General features: G+C 40.3%; 2 protein-coding genes across 2 annotated transcripts in view; one reads left to right on the top strand and one right to left on the bottom strand.

Moving 5' to 3' along the window:
• ZDHHC17 (zDHHC palmitoyltransferase 17) overlaps positions 1-16,088 on the bottom strand; it is a 68,076-nt gene extending 51,988 nt beyond the window's left edge. The window contains exons 1-2 of the mRNA XM_075209561.1: positions 15,941-16,088; positions 5,075-5,181 (exon numbers count right to left, since the gene is read on the bottom strand). Of these exons, the coding sequence (XP_075065662.1) occupies positions 5,075-5,181; positions 15,941-16,003 (170 nt within the window). The 5' untranslated portion in view covers positions 16,004-16,088. The remainder of the gene's footprint in view (positions 1-5,074; positions 5,182-15,940) is intronic.
• Positions 1-21,140, top strand: part of E2F7 (E2F transcription factor 7) — a 340,183-nt gene that overhangs the window by 123,974 nt on the left and 195,069 nt on the right. The gene's annotated exons all lie outside the window — the stretch shown is intronic.

Here is a 21,140-nt window from a genome sequence, read left to right as displayed (position 1 = left end):
TTGCAAACTACCGCCCTATCTCTCTTCTCCCATATGCCTCCAAATTACTCGAGCGGATTGTCTGCAGCCGCCTCACCAGACACCCCTCTGACAACTCCCTCCTCGACCCTCTCCAATCCGGCTACCGCCCCCTCCACTCCACCGAAACAGCCCTGGCTAAAGTCACTAATGATCTCCTAACAGCCAAATCCAAGGGTCACTTCTCTATACTTATCCTCCTTGACCTCTCAGCGGCCTTCGACCACCCCCTCCTGCTGCAAACTCTTCTTTCTCTCGGCCTCTCTGGTTCTGTCCATGCCTGGTTCACCTCATATCTTGCTAACCGCTCCTTCTCTGTATCCACGTCTGGTTCTTCCTCCTCCCCCTCCCCTCTCCCTGTAGGAGTCCCTCAGGGCTCTGTTCTTGGCCCTTTACTCTTTTCACTCTATACTTCCTCCCTAGGGGCTCATGTCCTTGTTCGGTCTTCAGTATCACCTATATGCTGATGATATTCAACTCTACATCTCTTCTCCTAATCTTTCCTCCTCTCTCCTCTCTCCTGTAACTGACTGCCTCTCAGCCATCTCCTCCTGGATGTCCTCACGCTTTCTTAAAATTAACATCTCCAAAACTGAACTCATTGTCTTTCCCCCACCCAGATTCCCTTCCCACCATGACCTCTCCATTGTTGTTAACAACTACACTATCTCCTCTGTCACCCAACTCCGCTGCCTGGGAGTCACTTTTGACTACACTCTCTTTTGCCCCCCACATCCAATCCCTCGCCCAAGCCTGTCGCTTCCAACTCCGTAACATTGCCCGCATCCGTCCCTTCCTCTCTCAAGATGCCACCAGAACTATCATCCATGCTCTCATCATCTCCCGCCTCGACTACTGCAACCTCCTCCTTACTGTCCTCCACTGCTCCCACCTCGCCCCCCTCCGCTCTATACTCAATGCGGCTGCGAGACTCATCTTCCTCTCACGCCGCTCCTCCTCTGCCTACCCTCTCTGTCTTGCCTTACACTGGCTCCCCTTCCCCTATAGAATCCTTTTCAAACTCCTCACCAACACTTACAAGGCTCTCTCCCAGTCTACTGCCCCTTATATCTCTAACCTCCTCTCCATTCAGCCAATGATCGCCGACTCTCCTCCACACTGATCACCTCTTCCCACTCTAGAATCCAAGACTTGTCCCGCGCTGCCCCCCTTCACTGGAACGACCTCCCTCGCTCCATCCGTCTCTCTCCCAACCTGTGCTCCTTCAAACGGGCACTTAAAACTCACCTGTTCCTTAAGACCTACCAACCATCCACTTAACCTCTCATCTCTTCTGTTTCTCCCCTGGCCCCATTTTTTCTCTCCCCTTTGCTTCACTGGCTCCCTTCTGTGCCTGATTTTGTTCATCCTCCCTTAGGATGTAAGCTCGTATGAGCAGGGCCCTCTTTCCTCCTGTCTCCATACCTGTTCTTCCGCTCCATCTCTACTGTATTTGCCTGCCCGGAGTTTCTGAAGTATTGGTATTTTATGTTTAATGTTCTGTACTGTTTTACCCTGTATGGTCTACTGTTTGTACTGTGTACGGCGCTGCGGAAACCATGTGGCGCCTTACAAATAAACGATAATAATATGTACTGTTGAAGTCGTATAATTGGATGAACGAAAGTATATTGGTTTAATATTGTTAAGCCATGCAAATGCGATCCGTACGCCACGTATTACGTGGCGTGGTGCGTTCGCACGGTAAAATACGCACGCACACACTCGCATTACAACATTTAGTTATTTATATAATTTCATATTGGTTCTGTTACACTGTAATTCAGGAGCAGATAGTATTCGATTATTAATATATATATATATATATATATATATATATATATATACACATATATAGATTATATGTACATTGTAGTGTTATTAAAGATTTAGGTTATATGAAAGGTGTCATGCCTGATATCATATTGAAGCCCTAATCAGCAGCAGCTGTCCGATGCAGTCGGCGAAGAGCTCGCACATTGCATACTTTAGTTATTGATATTAGAGAGTAAACCTTTGTATGATGCTGGCTATGAAAGGAGCAGACCCCCTGGAGAGAAGACCCCCACCTTTGGATTCCTTAGATTGAATCAACCTATTACCTGTCATGCCTGGACCCACCCAACGTCTGGACCTATAGAAACAATCTACGTCATCTCTATTGTTCAAGTGTAACACTGTACTGTATATAATATAGCTGCACACCATTTGGCTCTCAGTCAACTCTGACCACAGTTATCTAAACAGATACACTGTTCCATTGGGACCCATGGAAGCGCAGCGATTGCAGCGGTATGTATGTATGTAACTTTTGGTATTGGCTGTGCTGTACTGTATCATAATATAATAATGTATTGAATTGTTGACTATTTACATCTGTTAAAATAAATCACTTTGTGCTTTGGACACACATACAATTGATTGGGCAATGCTTATTTTAAAACAATAGAATTACTTTAATAGTATGTATGTATGTATGTATGTATGTATGTATGTATGTATGTATGTATGTATATAGGTGCCAGTATATAAATGTATGTATGTATGTATGTATGAAGGTGCCAGTATATGAATGAATGTATGTATGTATGTATGTATGTATGTATGTATGTGAGAAGGTGCCAGTATATGAATGTATGTATGTATGTATGTATGAAGGGGCCAGTATATGAATGAATGTATGTATGTATGTATGTATGTATGTATGTATGTATGTATGTATGTATGTATGTATGTGAGAAGGGGCCAGTATATGAATGAATGTATATGTATGTATGTATGTATATATGTATGTATGTATGTATGTATGTATGTATGTATGAAGGGGCCAGTGTATGTATGTATGTATGTATGTATGTATGTGAGTGAGAAGGGGCCAGTGTATGTATGTATGTATGTATGTATGTATGTAGGGGCCAGTATATGAATGAATGTATGTATGTATGTATGTATGTATGTATGTATGTATGTATGTATGAAGGGGCCAGTATATGAATGTATGTATGTATGTATGTATGTATGTATGTATGTATGTATGTATGTATGTATGAAGGGGCCAGTATATGAATGTATGTATGTATGTATGTATGTATGTATGTATGTATGTATGTATGTGAGAAGGGGCCAGTATATGAATGAATGTATATGTATGTATGTATGTATGTATGTATATATATATGTATGTATGTATGTATGAAGGGGCCAGTATATATATGAATGAATGTATGTATGTATGTATGTATGTATGTATGTATGTATGTATGTATGGTGGCAAAAGCCCGCTACTGCAGAAGCACACGCGAACAACTTCTTTCTTATATGTAGTTTTATTGTCAGGATAGTAAATGTTTTGACACCGTACAGATTTCACATCATTTCGTGGAGACCCTAAACGCTAGCTAGACATAGCTCAGCTCTCTCAAGACCAGCCAGCTTCCCCAGCGTTGATCTCTCTGAACAAATGGCACAAACAAGCTTTTATACATGTTACTCCTCCCCCAGCCTTAGCTTGATGGACAGGTGACACACCCACCTTCTCTTGAAAAGAAAACACCCATCAGTGGCTCTGTTTGCCCAGAGGAAATCATGTAAGTTAACAAACTTTAAACTACACATACGTTTTTTACCTGGTTTAATCTCAACCTAGGTGCATAACTGTGCCAATATTTTATTCTGTTTGTATACTTTCTCTGCCTCTTGTCAGAAAAATGCCTCCCTTTGTTACAGTATGTATGTATGTATGTATGTATGTATGTATGTATGTATGTATGTATGTGAGAAGGGGCCAGTATATGAGTGTAGTGTGTGTGAGAGGGAGGGGGGGTCTTAATATAATGTGGGGGGTAGGCTATTAATTTAATTGAGGAGTGCAGGTGGGGGCTAATTATTGGGTGCAATTTTATTTGTGGGGTAATGGTGGGGCTATTTAATTTAATAGTGGGTCCTATGAATTTAAGATGGAGTAATTGGACCTTTAATTTAATGCTGGTGTGTTTTGGGAGCTATTTATTGATTGTGGGCTGTTTGTGGAAAATTAGATCTATTTATTAATATGTTATTATGTTTTATTTAATGCCTGTGATTGTTGTGGGAAATGGTTATATTTGTTAAATGTAAATGCTATTTAAATTATTGCTGGGGCTGTTTGGAGGGAGGGAAATAGGTTTATATATTAAATGTGTTTGCTATCTAATGTTAGGGTTGGTTGGAAAGAAAGATCTATTTAGCAAATGTAAATATTATTTTAATGTTGTGGCTGGAGGGAGGCCTAATTATAAAACGTGAGTGCTATTGATTTAACACTGGGACTGGTTGGAGTTTTCTAAAATTTATGTACCCATTTTTTTTTCCAAATAGGGCTTCTAAGGATCCAGACAAGCAGCAACTGAGCTGAAGACACCAGCAGCCACAAGTGGTGACAGTGACAAGAACAGGTAGGAGAGAGCATCTGCCAACTGTCCTGAATCTGGTGGGACAGTCCCAAATTTGGGTGACTGTTTCGCTTAGTACAGTTGGCAGGTATGTCCCGCTTCACTGTGTACTTGTCTAAAATGATAACCATGTGACATCATAGGGGGTTACCCCAGAGCCTTAATCCAGCTCTAGGCCAGGACAATATAAAAACAAGCCCTTTTGCTGGCAAAAACAGGCTTTTTACATTTTGATAATTCACATTAAATCCCATTATAATTAGCCAGGTGTGTAAAAAAAATAAAGAAAAACATATATATATATATATATGGGCCAGTGCTGTGTGCTTGCCCCCCGGGCTAAAGTCTGCCAGCCCTCCCCTGTGTATTTGAATAAAATGTCATCACTGTCCGTTAGTGTAATGGGCAAGCATCCAAATATTTTTGTGCAAACTGTGTGCGCGCGCGTGTATAAGAAGAGAGAGAGACTGTGTAAACTGCAGTAATATAAGTAAATACATGTTACAATACTTTCAATATAAATAAAGACAAATTTTGGAGATTTGAATGATGTATACATTTGAATCTGTATCGCCATTTGTGCTACTTAACACAAATAAAATAAAATCTCTCTGGAAAATACTTACTGTGTGGCTTTGACAATATCCCATGTACTGTAGTCATCCATGTGGCTTTTACGTCCAATGGATTCAGTGCTGTACCCATGATTAAAATGGCCCTGAGTCTTGATTTCCTATAAAGAGATATCACATATTACATAGCATACAGACATTCAGACTTTGATGAAATTTTTTCAGTCACAATAAGTAACAACATGTATTGCTTTGCAACTGTACACATGCGAGTACAAGTTCAACAACCACTTTTGAACTAACTTATTGGTTTATGGACTTGTAGTACAGTGCACAAACACAAATTAAGTATTTATTATATGAACTAGAATCTGTGTGTGTGGAGATTCTGTAGCTAAAAGTGGTGGCAAACTGTAAAAGGTGGTAACACGAACAATAAAAAATTTGAACCAGGCCTAGATCACAGAACGTTCCATCATTGGACCTCACACAATCTACGCTTTGCCTGGGATCTAGCCCCAATGAGGGTGTTCCCTACGTTTTCAGAATTGCAGAAAAGACTAGGATTGCCGTGAATATTTTTTTATCAATATCTGCAGCTTAGGCATTTTTATGGTTCCCTAAGAACTCCTCCCCCTTCAAATCACTGCTCGGCCTTAGAATCTCTATGTCGTTCATCTACCATTACTAGAGGTTTAATATCCACTGTTTACCAGCTGATTAATAGTTTTGGTCAGCCGGATAAAGAGCCGCACGAGTTGGCTTGGGAGCGGGACGCTGGGGAGACCCCGACACCAAAAGAATGGTCAAAGATTAGAACTAATGTAGCTAAGACATCAATTTCGGTGAGGATAAAGGAAAATTCATGTAAAATTTATTACAGGTGGTATTTAGTCCCCTCCCGTCTACATGCTATCTTTCCTGCTTCCAGTGATCAATGTTGGAGGAGTTGCGGACTGCGGGGTACCCTGTTGCACGTTTGGTGGAGTTGCCCTAGACTGCGGTCTTACTGGCAGCAAATTCATAAGCTAATTAAATCTGTGACACAGTCCCTGACGTCACCCGACCCACACAAAAACTCATTGGACATATGCTGAATGCAGCTAAATGTTTGATTGCAGCTCACTGGAAAAATACTGCCCCCCCCCCCCCCCCTCCTCGCTCTCAGCTACCATTAGCAAAATTTGGTCAATTTACAGAATGGAAAGCATTACAGCTGTTCTTAAAGATAAACCAGAAAATTTCCAAAATACATGGTCTCCATGGACGAACCATTTCAATGCTGAACCCCCGTTTAACAACCATCCGACGCTCACCCGCTCCCATAAACTATGATTACTGGAGACTTGGAACGTCTTACACTTTTAAATGGTAGTCATAGACAGTTTGATTATACCTCCTTATTGCCAAGTATGTCACTATTTTTCCTCTTCGCCATCTGATACAGAGAATAATGGGTGATAAACTCTTCTTCCCCCCCCCTCTTTTTCTTCCCCAAATCCCCCTTCCCCCATTGTTTGTCTTCCCCCTTCCCCCCAAAACAACAAAAATAAGAAAAACAACATTTTCGGTTCTTTACAGTAACATGCTAATTTACTATGTACTGTTGTGAGTTTTCTTTAATATGCATTTCTGTTACTTAAAGTGAAATGTTTCACAAATATGTTATATGATGTCTCACTTTCACACTTATGTTGTTTTGAAAAACTTTTAATAAAAATTTACCTTTCAAAAAAAAAAAAAAAAAAAAAGGTGGTAACACAGATTTCAAACAGCAATATTTTACCAAATTCAAACTTTCTAATATTTTAACAATCACAATTTCAACAAATAAACCCCCATCTCCGATCCACATTACCACAGAGACAATCTCGTGAGGCCACGCCCACTTCGGGGTCTGTGACTAGGGACAGACCTGTCTGTAGTATTGGGAATGCTAGAAAGTAACACTAATCAATAAGTTACTAAAGTATGTGAAACATTATGTTACTCAGACTACTATCAACGACATTGTTGCCTTAACAAACACTACAAAGTGCTGTATATTGTCTGGAACCTCATCAAAAAATGTGTGGTAATAAGGGAAACGAGAAGTCAATGCATTTTCTCAATCGTTTCAATATTCTCCTGGGTCTCATGCCAGCAGCTCACAAAGACAACTCCGACATAACATATACAAGAGGAAGTTAACCTGCAAAATGGATTTAGACCAGAGAGAAGCATAACATCCATAAGTGATGTATGCTCCAGCCATGTCCGCTCCTCCTGTCACGCAGGATCCCGCCTCTCCGCTCCAGAAAGCAGATCACGCCCGTATGGACACCCGTCAGGCTCACTCATGCGGCACCTTAGCTATAATACCGCAGGGGCGTTAGAAGTAGTTATTATGCCTTTATATACCAAGCATAGTAACTATAGCGTCAGTTATTTATGACGCAAACAATGATAAAGAGGAAGTGGGAAGCTCCACCGCTGTGGCTGCCTCTCACTATGTACAGTACACAGGTGACACCTGAATCATGCACTCAGAATAAGATGGACTAGTTCCCAACGTAGACGGAGGGGGAGAGAGACTGTACAAATGTTTGACGTTAAAATGGATCATCCTCACTGCTAACTTCAGTTATTCAATGCTTGTTACGATTAGCTAACCGGAGTACAAGATACACTCTATGCAGATTGCAATATAAAAGAAAGTGCGATGATTCATATTAAAGCCGAGTTATTTATTATAAATTCTCGGCCAGCCAGATAAATATTACAATCCCAAAAAAATGTAACAGAAGGGGTTGAAAACAAAATCACTGCAAGTTTACGTTTTAGGTGTCAATTTATTTATTCATTTATTTTTTGGAGTGGCCATGTGATCAGACTCATAACTGGATCCCTTGTAGAGCATTCATTTGATTTCTCACATAGCTTTGGGAGTGCCTCATGGTACAAGTAGTTATTTTTCTCCATGTGGAAATACAGAGTACATAGTGCAAGATGACAAGTGGGGGTACTTAACTACTTCATTTAGATTCAGTGCTGGACATGATTTGTTTAGACTTGTCATTATTTGCATTTCCAAGATGATACACATCTTTTAAATCAGATGCTAAATGCAATAAATATAATCATACAAAACAAAGAGTTGATAATTTTTTTGACTAGCTAACCTGGGATAGAGGCTGATATGACGACCTGAATGCCGATTGGCTGTAATACAATTCATATTAGAAACTTTATGATACAATAACAGGTTGATTAAAGGGAAGGAATGGAAAAGATGCGATAAAATAAACAAAACTATGATGTTTTAGGGCAGATTCAATTGCCGGCGTTGTGGCGCGCGGCTATAACTGCAATTTATCCGGCTGCTTGTATTGCCGGCAATTACATGGGTGTGAGGATCAGAGATTTCAACCCAAACATTGACAAGAGGGATCCCCGTGGACGTTCCGGAGACACCTCACACAGAATTGAATCTCCCCCTACTTAAATTAAAAGTGGGTGAAACAACCACCATGATTTATTATGCTACAGACTAGGGGCTAGATTTACTAAGCTGCGGGTTTGAGAAAGTGAGGATGTTGCCTATGGCAACCAATCAGATTCTAGCTGTCATTTTGTAGAAGGTACTAAATAAATGAAAGCTAGAATCTGATTGGTTGCTATAGGCAACATCCCCACTTTTTCAAACCCGCAGCTTAGTAAATCTAGCCCTAGGTCTACATTGATGATTTCAGCTATACAAGAGGCAAGTAAAAGGATCTTTTTCAAATTTGTTGTGCCCAAATTGGTCTAGAACTGGCAGTTTGACCCCTCAGGATGAGTGACCAAACTACCTCCAGCCTGATTAGTGTAGTTAAAGATGACTACACACACAGCACAACAGTGCTCATGTTCCAAATGGATGAGTCTAAAATAGAAAGTTTGGCTTAAATAAGAAAGGTTATGTTTGGATAAAATGCAGCACTGTATTCTGACATAAAAACCTCATCCCAACCGAAAAAAACACCTTGGTGCCAGGGTCATAGTTTGGGGCTGTTTTTCTGCCACAAGACCAAATCTGGACTGTACCAGCAAATTCAGGAGAATGTCAGGGTATCTGTATGTGAACTTAAACTCAAAAGAAGGTGGGTCTTACAGCAAGACAATAAACCTCAATGCACAAGTCTACAAAAAAATAATTGAATCAGAAAAAAAAAAAAAAAATCACGTTTTGGAATGACAGATTCAAAAGTCAGACCTTAATACAATTGAAGTGTTGTGGCAGGCCCTGAAGCGGGGTGTTCATGCAATAGTACCCACCAAATTCCATTAGTTCAAGCAGTTCTGTAAGGAGGAATGGGCCAAGATACAAGACTGATCAACAACTACCGTAAACATTTTATTGAAGTCATTGCTGGTTAAGGGTGTGAGACGGGTTGCTGAAAGTATAAGTTCAAACTTTTTCTGACAGACATTTAATCAATGAATAAAAAAAGTATATCCTCGTGGTAGATGATGATCTGAATATAAATAGATATATATATATATATATATATATATATATATATATATATATGTATCTTGTATAGCCTATATATGTATAAGCTAGATATTTTTTTCTTGCTCACATATTTCTGGTTAGAACAATTAATCAGTACAGATTAAAAAACATGTATTTTGAGAGTTAGAGGTACAGTTGAAAGTTCAACCACAAATGTAATTAAAACCGGAAACAAGCATGGGGCCCACACAATGAAAGCATACTTAGATACCCCTTAGAACATACTCAAGCATAACATATAGACAAAGTGTCATGTGACACGTAGTGTTGCTGGCAGAAGGCTAGCCATAGAGGACCACTGATATGGTCCAAATGTAGCGTATGGGTATTTCACTGTACATTAGCAAAGTAAGTGGATCATCTCATAATAAATTCAAATATACAGAACATTTATACTGTATGATTTACTAAACATTCATATAAAATCAGCAATACATAACCCTATTTAAGCAGAGGTGAAGAAATGGTGACGAGAATACAGTCTGCTATTCACTTGGAACTTGTGCCTCAAGAATATTTCTCAATGAAATGTCTCATACCGCTTCCTAGTGAATTAATAAACTGCAATTCCATGCATTTCAAAATGGTTGCCTGGTAACAGGTGCAAATAGAATAGATTACCCATTTATGCATCTGACCAATGTAGTAGTAGTAGTAGTATTCAGAGAGTTCTGAAATGACCCTAATAGAATGTTTACTCTTACCTTGGAGGAAAGGAATGCTAAAAGTCTTATATTTGTATATAGAGAGATTTGCTAAGCTTTAGCGTAAATTGTTTCACAATTGTTTTTAATAACACAAATGCATTTTTATATGCCAAATTCTAGATTGAAAGTTCTTGGCAGACCAAAACAGATGTGCTAAACTGCCTTCATTAGTAATCCATCACTAAAGTGTGTCAAATTTAAGTACCACACAAAAGCAAAAAGATACCTAGGGTATTTATGCCACCAGTCTGTGAATGGAGTCAAAAATGCAGGAATAGTCAGGGTAAAAACAAGGGTTGCTATATTGAAAGAGAGAAATGGAATTCCAGACCTAAATAACTGCATTTGCTCTGTATTTACTATTACTATTGAAAATTCAAGAAAATGGGTCCATATGTTACACATCCAAGAATTTTAAAAGAACCAACAGTGTTTGCACAGTCATAAACCAACTGCCGCTGACAGACGTAATTCCAGGTGATTGGAGAGGACATATGTAATTCCCCAAGAAAAAGGAACAGGGTATAAATATTATAACTATAGACAAACGAGTCTCACCTCAGTAGTAGGGAAATTAATGGAAGGCAATCATGTTTAAAAGTATTGTTGATTATTTAGAGGCAAACAAATTACAAGATCCATGGCAACACAATTTGTTTCTGGTTACCATGTCAAACAAATATAATGGACCTCTTTTTGTCAAGGTAACCAAAGCAAGAATTCAGAATGAATCAGTCAATGTGGATTACTTAGATTGTATCATGGCATTTTATATGTTATCCAACAATAAATTAATTCAGAAACTGAAAATCCATGGATTTGACTCAAAGATAGTGGAATGGATTACGATAGTGGAATGGATTACGATAGTGGAATGGATTACGATAGTGGAATGGATTACGATAGTGGAATGGATTACGATAGTGGAATGGATTACGATAGTGGAATGGATTACGATAGTGGAATGGATTACGATAGTGGAATGGATTAGGACCCCCAGGATCTCCTTTGATTACCAGGTCCTTCTTTGAAGGTTATAATGCCACTTTGCCGGTCACTAATAAGACCACACTTCAAGTATGATGTACAGTACTGGAAACCCCATCTTCAAAAAGTACGTATGTGTTAATAAGTTCTTACAGCGCTCAATTCAGCTGCAGCTCAGATTATAGAAATCACACACCAATTTCAAAAGAATAACTTAAAATATGTAATATGGAAAAATATTCCGGCACTATTGGTTTTCCCAATAAAGTGAATAAAAAATATAATATATAAATACTTAAACCATTACTAAAACATACCAAAAAATTGTGCATGGATCGAACAACAAAACTTTACCAGGTAATGTACGGACAACTTACAAGGGAGAAGGGACAGAGATTAACATGGCAAATATCAAATGTATTGAGAGTTTATGAAAGCATTGTGTAAAATCAATAAAATAAAAACCAATAAGAGGACTGTTCTTTAGAGAAAGGGCAATGGATCCATGAAATTGCTTTCTGATCAGATATGGTAAGAACTCATACAGCAAGAATCCAAGCATTTGCTGTTGCTAAGACATAGTGGCCAATTCAATTTGGCTGTATTATTCTAGGAAAAATGCGGCCTGTGGACTATTATTATTAGTACAGTAATTTTAATGCTGATTTTTGCTTGCATCTCTCGGGGCCCCGAGTAAAAACCTGGGTTAAAATTACTGTATTACAGGTAATAGTACTGGCGCCACGTTAATCGTGGACTAATGTGGCCGAATTAAATCTGCTCCATAGTGTAATTTTTGGGGGATAGCCGCATATTTAAAGATTGTGTCAATTTATTACTGCTGTTGTCCCTTTCTCTTTGAATGCAAAAATCAGTCCCCATAGGCTTCTATGGGGACTGCTATTTTGGGCAATTTAACAAGTTCACTTGTGCCCGATGGCTTACACCAACTGAAGCCTATAGGGAGAGCATTGCGGTAGAGGGAACTTCATATCACTCACAGCATCTTACCTGCTCTCCCCTTCAGTTACTATCTCAAAGGTGGCCACCTTGTGATACTGACCATAGAGGACATAGGTGTTCGCAGTAGTTTTTCGCGATCTTTCATTCCTTATTGCGATAAGGAATGAAAATGATAGTGTTTAAAAAGCGGTGCTTGTTCAATATGCCATATAGATAGAAAGTATTAAGAAAAATACCCGAAACATTCCAAAACAAAACATTCCACACAGAATATCACATTAGACTTTTTTGGGATCAAATGTTGTTGATCTGGCAAGATTATTTGCAAAACATTTTTATATCCTGAGTGCGTGCTTGCAATCAGTGCACCTCAGAAAAAAGGGTTGATGACATTGGGAGGGATTAGCACTGTGAAACTTTTTCCCCCCACACACCTGGTGTACTTTATAAACCTCTTTTGGGAAAAAGCACAAGGTGTTCTTTTAGGTTCAATATAAAAACTATTAAAAATGCAGGGCTGTTTATTCCTACTTCACCTTATTATTGTTTTCTTGGGAAACAGTATTTATATAGGTCTATAACATTTAAAAAAATAATCAATAGCAAGTGCAATGAGGTGCAACATGAATTTTCATTGTATGATCAGTTGCTGTTTTACCAAATGCAACTTTTCAATCACTTAACCCACACATTAAAAGGTATATGCAGCAATTACATTTCTGTTTATCTATGAATATGAAAGTAATTGCAATTTATCCCAGCATTTGCCTATTAGAAACATGTATCCTCTAAAAATTCTGTAGCTAAAAGATTCTCCAAATGTAAAAACATAAAAAAACAAAAACAAAACTCTCTTCCCCAATCAGTTTATGACCCTCCATAATTGTAGTTAATGTTTTACTTCCATTCAACTAGCTGGCAATTCCAGCAATGATCTAAATGTGGCAGACACTGCTGAACTCAATATTCCTAACCTGCATGCAAAAGCATTTAAGGGGTGCTAAGGGGTCTATGCATTAAACTGCGATCAGCCATTTAAATTGCATCAAAGGTATTTGGCAATTTCTCCTGCCATAACCCACTTACCATTTCTTAATGCAATCCCCATAAATTAATATGGGGACTGCACAGTTCTGCAATGCGTGAAGCTTTTAAAAGTTCTGCATTTCACAGAAAGGTAACGCCATCTCAGGATGGCATTACCTGTCAGTGTCTATGGGATCCAGCTGAAGCCTCTCAGGCTTCGCTGGATCCCTCACTGTGGAAATGCTATGCACATAGCATATCATCCTTTCACCGGCAGCGCTAGGTTGCCGGTAAATAGGAAAAACAGATCGCACCAGAGGGGTCGCTTCCGGAGTAACCACAGTATGGTGCATTTCAGCTGTGCTTAAATATGCATCGCTGCGATTTGCAGTGATGCATATTTACTGGCATCGCATTATACTAATGCATAGCCCCCTAAATGTGATGGGCACAAATATTGATATGTTCCACTATCACAAAGCAAAACACACTGTAGAATGGAGGTCAGCAGATCTTTGCTGGAAATGCTGATAAGGTAAGTGGAAATAATAATAATAATAAAATAGCATTCAAGGGGGTCTGTAATCAAGTAGAATAAGTGAAGTGAGTAATTTTCTCTATCCAAGTAAACAAACTTGGGATGTTATGTCTGCCTTTTCTTTTGACTAGTACCAATTCCTCCAGGCATGACCACTGAACAAATTATATTATAACATGTCCGCAACATCAGATCAACTCTTGCCAGAAGGTCATGTTTCCCAAGCTGTTGTATTGTGAGAGGTTTCATTTTTCATGAAAACGATCAGAGATAAGAAATTATGGGATAAAAACAAAACAGTACAATCGCATGACCTGCACACAGGCTTCATAAAACTATTCTAGAAGACAGACAACAGCCTAAAACATAAATATTATATGCGTCTTAATACTGTATTTATATTAAGCACAAAAATAGAATATGGTCACTGTGCATTCATGATTTGTAATGTCTGCACCCACAATTTGCAACTTCAATCCTCAAGAATACATTTAACCACAGCTCTTTGAACTACCCAAAAAAACCACATATGACTACCACAAAACAAGTATATAACTAATGTACAAACAAACATTCTGAAAAGTCTAAATTTTTCAAACATCCAAAAGTAAAACCTAATATAGTAGACAAAGTCAAAATATTTTTCAGGTTTAGTTCTAGTTTGTTAATCATTCAAATTAGTTCTAATGAAACATTTATACGTAGGAATGCTTTTCTATTGTAAACAACAAACGTATAGAAACAGAGTGATTGGTTTTATTTTGCAATAGTAAATTAGTGCTGTATATTATCTAATGTAAAACATAATACCGATGGTAATACATAATATATATATATATATATATATATATATATATATATATATATATATATATATATATATATATATATACATATACACATACACACACACAAATACACACATTAAAGTAATGTAAAAAGGTTAGTTGATTCCACCCGGCTCCTGTGATTGTATACCTAATCTGAATTGATAAACAAAAGCAAACAAATAAGGATGCTGGTGTTATTAAAAAAAAATAAACATCTAAAAAGGATGTTTTTTTGTTAGACTTTACAAGACCACATTGATTACTCCTGCTATCTATGTTTCTTACATATGCAGTTATTAATTATCCCACCATGAGCATGATTAGAAAACTAAACTTCAAGTAGATACAAAATAATTTATTACAATATTTAAGGACTTTGTAGGAAAGTTATTAAAAATATATCCATCCATGTAGTGTCAAACTGCATTTTATGTACTATATTCTGAACATAAAATTGTCTGATGAACGACAGCAAACGTTTCCAAAGACACAACCCAGAAGCTCCTCCTCCAAAGGGAAGTGATTATATTCCATGTCCCTTTCAGAGGACTCCATGTACACCTGCTCTTTTGAATGGTCACACACACTATTGTATAATGAACTCATGACAATGCAACAGAACACCACACACTTTAATCTGGTATTGCAAGAAGCCATTGGAATCTGTTTATGAACCCAACAGTTAGTTCCCTGTCCTACACATATTACTGTTAATACACTGTTTACTAAATATAATGCATGATATATAGCATTGTGTTTTGCTGTGTAAACGTCCCCCTTCTACGTACATAGGGATGCCCCTTTTCTCTTAGTTTAGAGGCAGATGGTGAAGACAGAATCACAGTGCCATCCGAGTGATGGATGGGCAGCAATAAGGATGGGGGGGGGGGGAGCTGAGGAAATGGTGGAAACAGCAGCTACCTCCCATGTTTACACTTTCCCTGTCATCCACACTGAATAAGCCCTTTGCCCACAAGAAGCTTCCCCATGTCAGCTATGATGATCAGCAATCCCCGGGAGACGGAGGCCTTCTCCGAGAGTATCACTAGGACAGCAGGGAGCCGCCGCCTGGGCCAGAGGGTGCAGTAGATGGGGGAGAGGACGGCGGGCACCCTGGTGGAGGGAGGCACGGAATGGCACAGCAATGTTTCGGGAAGAGAAGCGACACACACGGTGTCCCAGGGTCACTACAGGCCGCGATGCTGTCCCTGCACCTCCCCGAGCATCCTCAGTACCAGCTAGCACACCATCCCTCTTCTAGGACAGGGACTGGCCCGGCGTCCCGCACACCCTGCCCGGCATCTCCGCAGCCGGCTGACAGAGCGGACTCACCTCTGGGTGCAGGATAGGGACGCAGCCAGCGTCTTTCTCATATTCCTCCATAGTGTCAGCCATCTTGGTGTTAATAGCCCAGCTGCATGCTGGGTAATGAACAGCCGGGGAGGGAGAGGCTGCTGCCCTGACACCAAGGATGAGGGTTCAGCAGCATCACCTAGTCCTGCTCAGAGACTACATGTCACCCTGTCAGTACCGAATCCTATAGAGGACTGGAAATAACTAACAGTTTACTTGCGGATTATCTCCGCAAGTAAACTGTGGTAGGGCAAACTCTGTGCAACAATATATAATACCTTAAATATAAGTAGACGTCACCATTCAGCACGGTGGACAAGGTGGGAAAAGGTGTTATTATTTATCCTCCTTCACCTGTCAATGGTGTAGAATTAATTTGAGATGCTAAACTTCCTTATTGCGCATATATTAAAGCTAAAGACACCACCTAAACTACAATATTAACAGCTGGAGTTATTTTAAACTTTAACAAAGATAATTTTATTGGTACAATGGTGTTATTGTGTTACAATTGCCAAGTTAATGTTTATATACGTATAACCATACTAATGTCTTAATTCTCATATTAGTTTATTTAGATCACATACTTTTTAATATTAATATAAAGGTTGATAAGCCACATATATAATATAAAAATAGTGCCATGATGCAATTGTAAAAATATCTGATATATAATAAAAATTAAGGATGATATCTATAATGGCTTATCAACCATTATGTTAATATTAGAAAAGTATGTGATCTAAATAAACTAATATGAGAATCAAGACCATAGTATGGTTATACGTATATAAACATCAACTATATATATATATATATATATATATATATATATATACACATATATATATATATATATATATATATATATATATATATATATATATATTATACCTAGCGGCTGTAATTCTTTGATTATGAGGCTGGAGCTCTTGCTGTCAAGAGCTGGTAAGTGACGTTTTGTATAATAGTTCATTACTCTTTGAGTCCAAGTAGGTGCTTCTTATCTGCCTCCAGTTGTGAGTGTGAAAAATGCAGTGTGTGCCAATATAGAGTAAGTTATATAAAATCAATAATAATAGGCACTTAGTTTTAAGACAGTAGCTCCTAGTGTGTTGTGACTTCACTTGTAACTGGTCTCCGAGGGGAGGTTGGAAGACTATTTCTTCCTCCTTTCTGGTGTGCTTTATGGAGCCTCTTTTTTTCTGTGTGTTTCACTCTTACCCGTACATCACCAATGCCTGTACAGATGTCCAAAGCTCCCAAAAAGGTCAGGAACGTGTTTTGTCCTGTACTTCACCCAGAAGTCCCGATCACTGAGCTAATTGCTTTTTTGCTGCTCAACTATATGAATTATTAATTTGATGTATCTAATAACTACATTGTGAATTGCGGTATACCTCTGTTCCTATTTCTAGCCTATATGTCCTCACATTGAATAAATGTTTTGTTCATTTTATTTATTTCCTAACTATATAACTATGATTGCACTTAATGAAAAGTGCACAATTACCTTTATCCTTCTGAAAAAACTGCTTGTCAAGCGGTGAAACAAAAGGCTTAAAGGATTTGCACATATTGGGACAACACAAATTACCTAGAGTTCTGCTACCTGTGACGAATCCAGGACCTCCAGAATCCAAGTAACCTGCAGTCCTGACACCCGTGACTCGCCTTGTGCCTCCCAAGTAACCTAAGGCTCTGACACCTGTGACTCACCCGGTGCCTCCAGAGTAAACCTAGTATCTGGACAACTGTGGTTCTCCGGCTTCTCAGAACTGCCCCTTCATCTTTGGCTTCCTGAGTAATCCTTGCTATAACTGCCATACTCTGCTGACTTAGATTTGATGCCTTACTATGTATTGCATCCCTTACCTGTGACACCAGTGTTAAATAAAAACCACTTCATTCCACTTGTACTCTCTTAGTGGTTTTTATAATAGGAATCCTGACAATCTCCCTCCACAGTCTCTCCTTATTGCAACCGTACAATTACACAGGAAGCTGCACAAAAATTTGAGTCACTAATGGCTGTGTCACTCACCAGACCGTGAGTATCTCTGCGCTGGTGCGTGGTTCTCTAGCTTTCCTGCCGGCGCCTGTCCTGAGCCGCGGCCGTCCGCCATCTTGATGGACTGCGCATGCGCAGCCTCCAAGAACTCTTATGACCTTTGCTTTTAATCTAATTGGTGGATCAGGCACCTCTCCCTATTTAAGGCACCTGTGCTCATTACATTGTTGCCTGATCTTGAGTCTCATTCCCTGTGAGTCTGAAGGTGTCTCCTGTGTCCTGCTCGTGTTTTCAGTTCCCTGCTGATTACCTGCTCTACTCATCGGTGGTTCCCATACACGCTACTGACTCCTGTGTCCTGCTCGTGTCTTCAGCTTCCTGCTGATTACCTGCTCTACTCATCGGTGGATCTCATACCCGCTACTGACTTCTGTATCCTGTTCGTGTCCTCAGCTGTCTGCTGGATTACCTGCTCCGCTCATCAGTGGTTCTCATACCCGCTACTGACTCTTTTATCCTGCTCGTGTCCTCAGCTGTCTGTTGGATTACCTGCTCTGCTCTCCTGCGGTTCCCATACCCGCTTCAGCCGTTCAGCGCTCCTGCTGTGCCTGCATATCCTCGTGGACAAGCTTCTCTACTCATCAGCGGTATGCTTACTTGCTATTGACTTTCAACTGTTACCTTGCATATCCGCTTAGGACAAGCTTCCCTACTCAGCAGCGGTATCCATACCCGCTATAGACTATTAGCTATAACGCTGCATATCTGTTTGGAGCAAGTTCCTCTGTGCTCTCATTGTATTCATACAATTATTGACTCTATTCATTCCTCCACTTATCCTCACCTGGACAAGTCCTCACCTCCTCGCAGTGGTACAACTTGCTGTCCGCAGACCACTGACGCCTCCTCTACCTACCTGCACCTGGACAAGTCTTCTCATCACAGCAGTGGTACAACCACTGACTTCCCGCTACCTACCTGCACCTGGACAAGTCTTCTCATCACAGCAGTGGTACAACCACTGACTTCCCGCTACCTACCTGCACCTGGACAAGTCTTCTCATCACAGCAGTGGTACAACTTGCTGAATGCAGACCACTGACTTCCCGCTACCAACCTGCACCTGGACAAGTCTTCCCTTCACAGCAGTGGTACAACTTGCTGAGCGCAGACCACTGACTCTCCCATTACCTTCCTTCACCTGCTCACGTCCACCCGGCTCTCCGTGGTTGAAATCTGCCTTCCACTATAGCTGCAAGTCGCTGACTCATCTACCAGTATAGCTGCAAGTCACTGACTATCATCAATTCCATTGGCATCCTCTCTCCATCTGCTGTTATATACCGTATTTCCCCATGTATAGGACGCTCCACTGCATAAGACGCACCTATATAAATCATGTGAAAAAATTGAGGATAAACATTATCCTCAATTTTTTCACAGAGTATTTGTGCAGCTTATACAGAGGAGAGACAACGCTATAGTGAATTCTGACTTACCCTGTCAGATGTTTCCTCTGTCCGGTAAAGTCTTCTGTCTTCTCTCTGTCTGATCCTGATGCTGGAAACCCGATTAAGGTCCTCTCTGCGATGTCTGGATATCCTTTCAGGACCTTGACAATCCTTTCAGGAGAATGCCTTTCAGGACCTTGTCAAGGTACTGAAAGGACATCCGGACATTGCAGAGAGGACCTTAATCGAGTTTCCAGCATCAGGATCAGAAAGAGAGAAGACTTTACCGGACAGAGGAGTCATCTGACAGGGTAAGTGCTACTACCCCTGTATAAGACACACTCAGTTATTAGACCCAAAATTTTGGGGAAAAAGGTGCGTCTTATACATGGGGAAATACGGTACTTTCTACTATTCACCCTGCTGCCAGAGGACCGCTGTGCAAACTCCGCCCCTCTGGTAAGCATAGTCAACTTGTGAATCCTGGGCAGAACTCCTAGTGCCCGTGACAGTAAGATCAGGCCATGACAGACCCAGGATCGGAACCAACAGCTAAAGAGATGCTGCAGTACCTGGTTACTCGGATTGAACAACAAGATGTTCGACAGCAACAGTTGTTTCAATGTTGTCAGGCTCTAGCCTCCCGAGGAATCCCTGAGCAAAATGTAGCAGCTACTGTTGACCCTCCAGTACCTCCTTCTTCTCCCCCAGTGCCAACCCAGGTGTCTACTGCTTCCACGCTACACCTGCCTACTCCTTCTAAGTATGATGGAGACCCCAAAACCTGTAGGGGGTTTCTTAACCAATGTTCCATTCATTTTGAACTCCAACCTCATAACTTTTCCACTCATCGTTCCAAAGTGGCCTATCTCATCTCTTTGTTTTCCGGACAGGCTCTCGCATGGGCCTCCCCTCTGTGGGAAAGAAATGACCCCTTATTGGAGGATAGTGCCATGTTTACTTCTACGTTTCAAAGAATTTTTGACGAACCTGGTCGTGTTGTCTCTGCGGCTTCCAGTATTTTCTGGCTACGCCAAGGATCTCGGTCTGTAGCTCAGTACGTCATCCAATTTCGGATTCTTGCCTCCGCGCTCCAATGGAACACTGAGGCGCTGATAGCTGCCTTCTGGCAGGGGCTTGCCGACAAGATTGAAGACGCACTGACCTCACAAGAGTTACCTTCTTCCTTGGACGATTTGATTTCTCTATGCCATCGTGTAGACATGAGGTTTCGTGAGAGAGATTCCGAAAGAGTAATTTCCTCCAAAGCGCCTGTTCGCTCAGTATCCCAAGTTCGCCATCTTCCGCCTTCAGTAGAACCCATGGAGGTAGGACGCTCTAAACTAACATCTGAAGAGAGGGAGCGACGAGTGAAGAATAGACTCTGTATCTATTGCGCTGACTCTACTCACATGCTGAACTCATGCCCTAGAAGGTCGGGAAATGCCAGGCCCTAACCAGTTCTGGAGAGGTAAGGTTAGGGTCCCTGGAGTCCTCTCCAAATTCTATGGATGCTAAAATCTGTGCTTTTGATGTTACCGTTTCCTTTGCCACCAAATCGTTTTTGTCTCAAGCACTTCTGGATTCTGGAGCTGCCGGAAACTTTATATCTAGCTCTCTAGTGAATTAATGGTCCCTACCAGTGATTCCTTTAAAAGCACCTGTAGCGGTCACCGCTATCGATGGTTCACGCATAATTAATGGACTCATCACTCAA

The sequence above is a fragment of the Mixophyes fleayi genome, chromosome 4 (genome assembly GCF_038048845.1).
Source record: "Mixophyes fleayi isolate aMixFle1 chromosome 4, aMixFle1.hap1, whole genome shotgun sequence".
Taxonomy (NCBI): domain Eukaryota; kingdom Metazoa; phylum Chordata; class Amphibia; order Anura; family Limnodynastidae; genus Mixophyes; species Mixophyes fleayi.
This window is presented reverse-complemented; position numbering and strand designations above follow the sequence as displayed.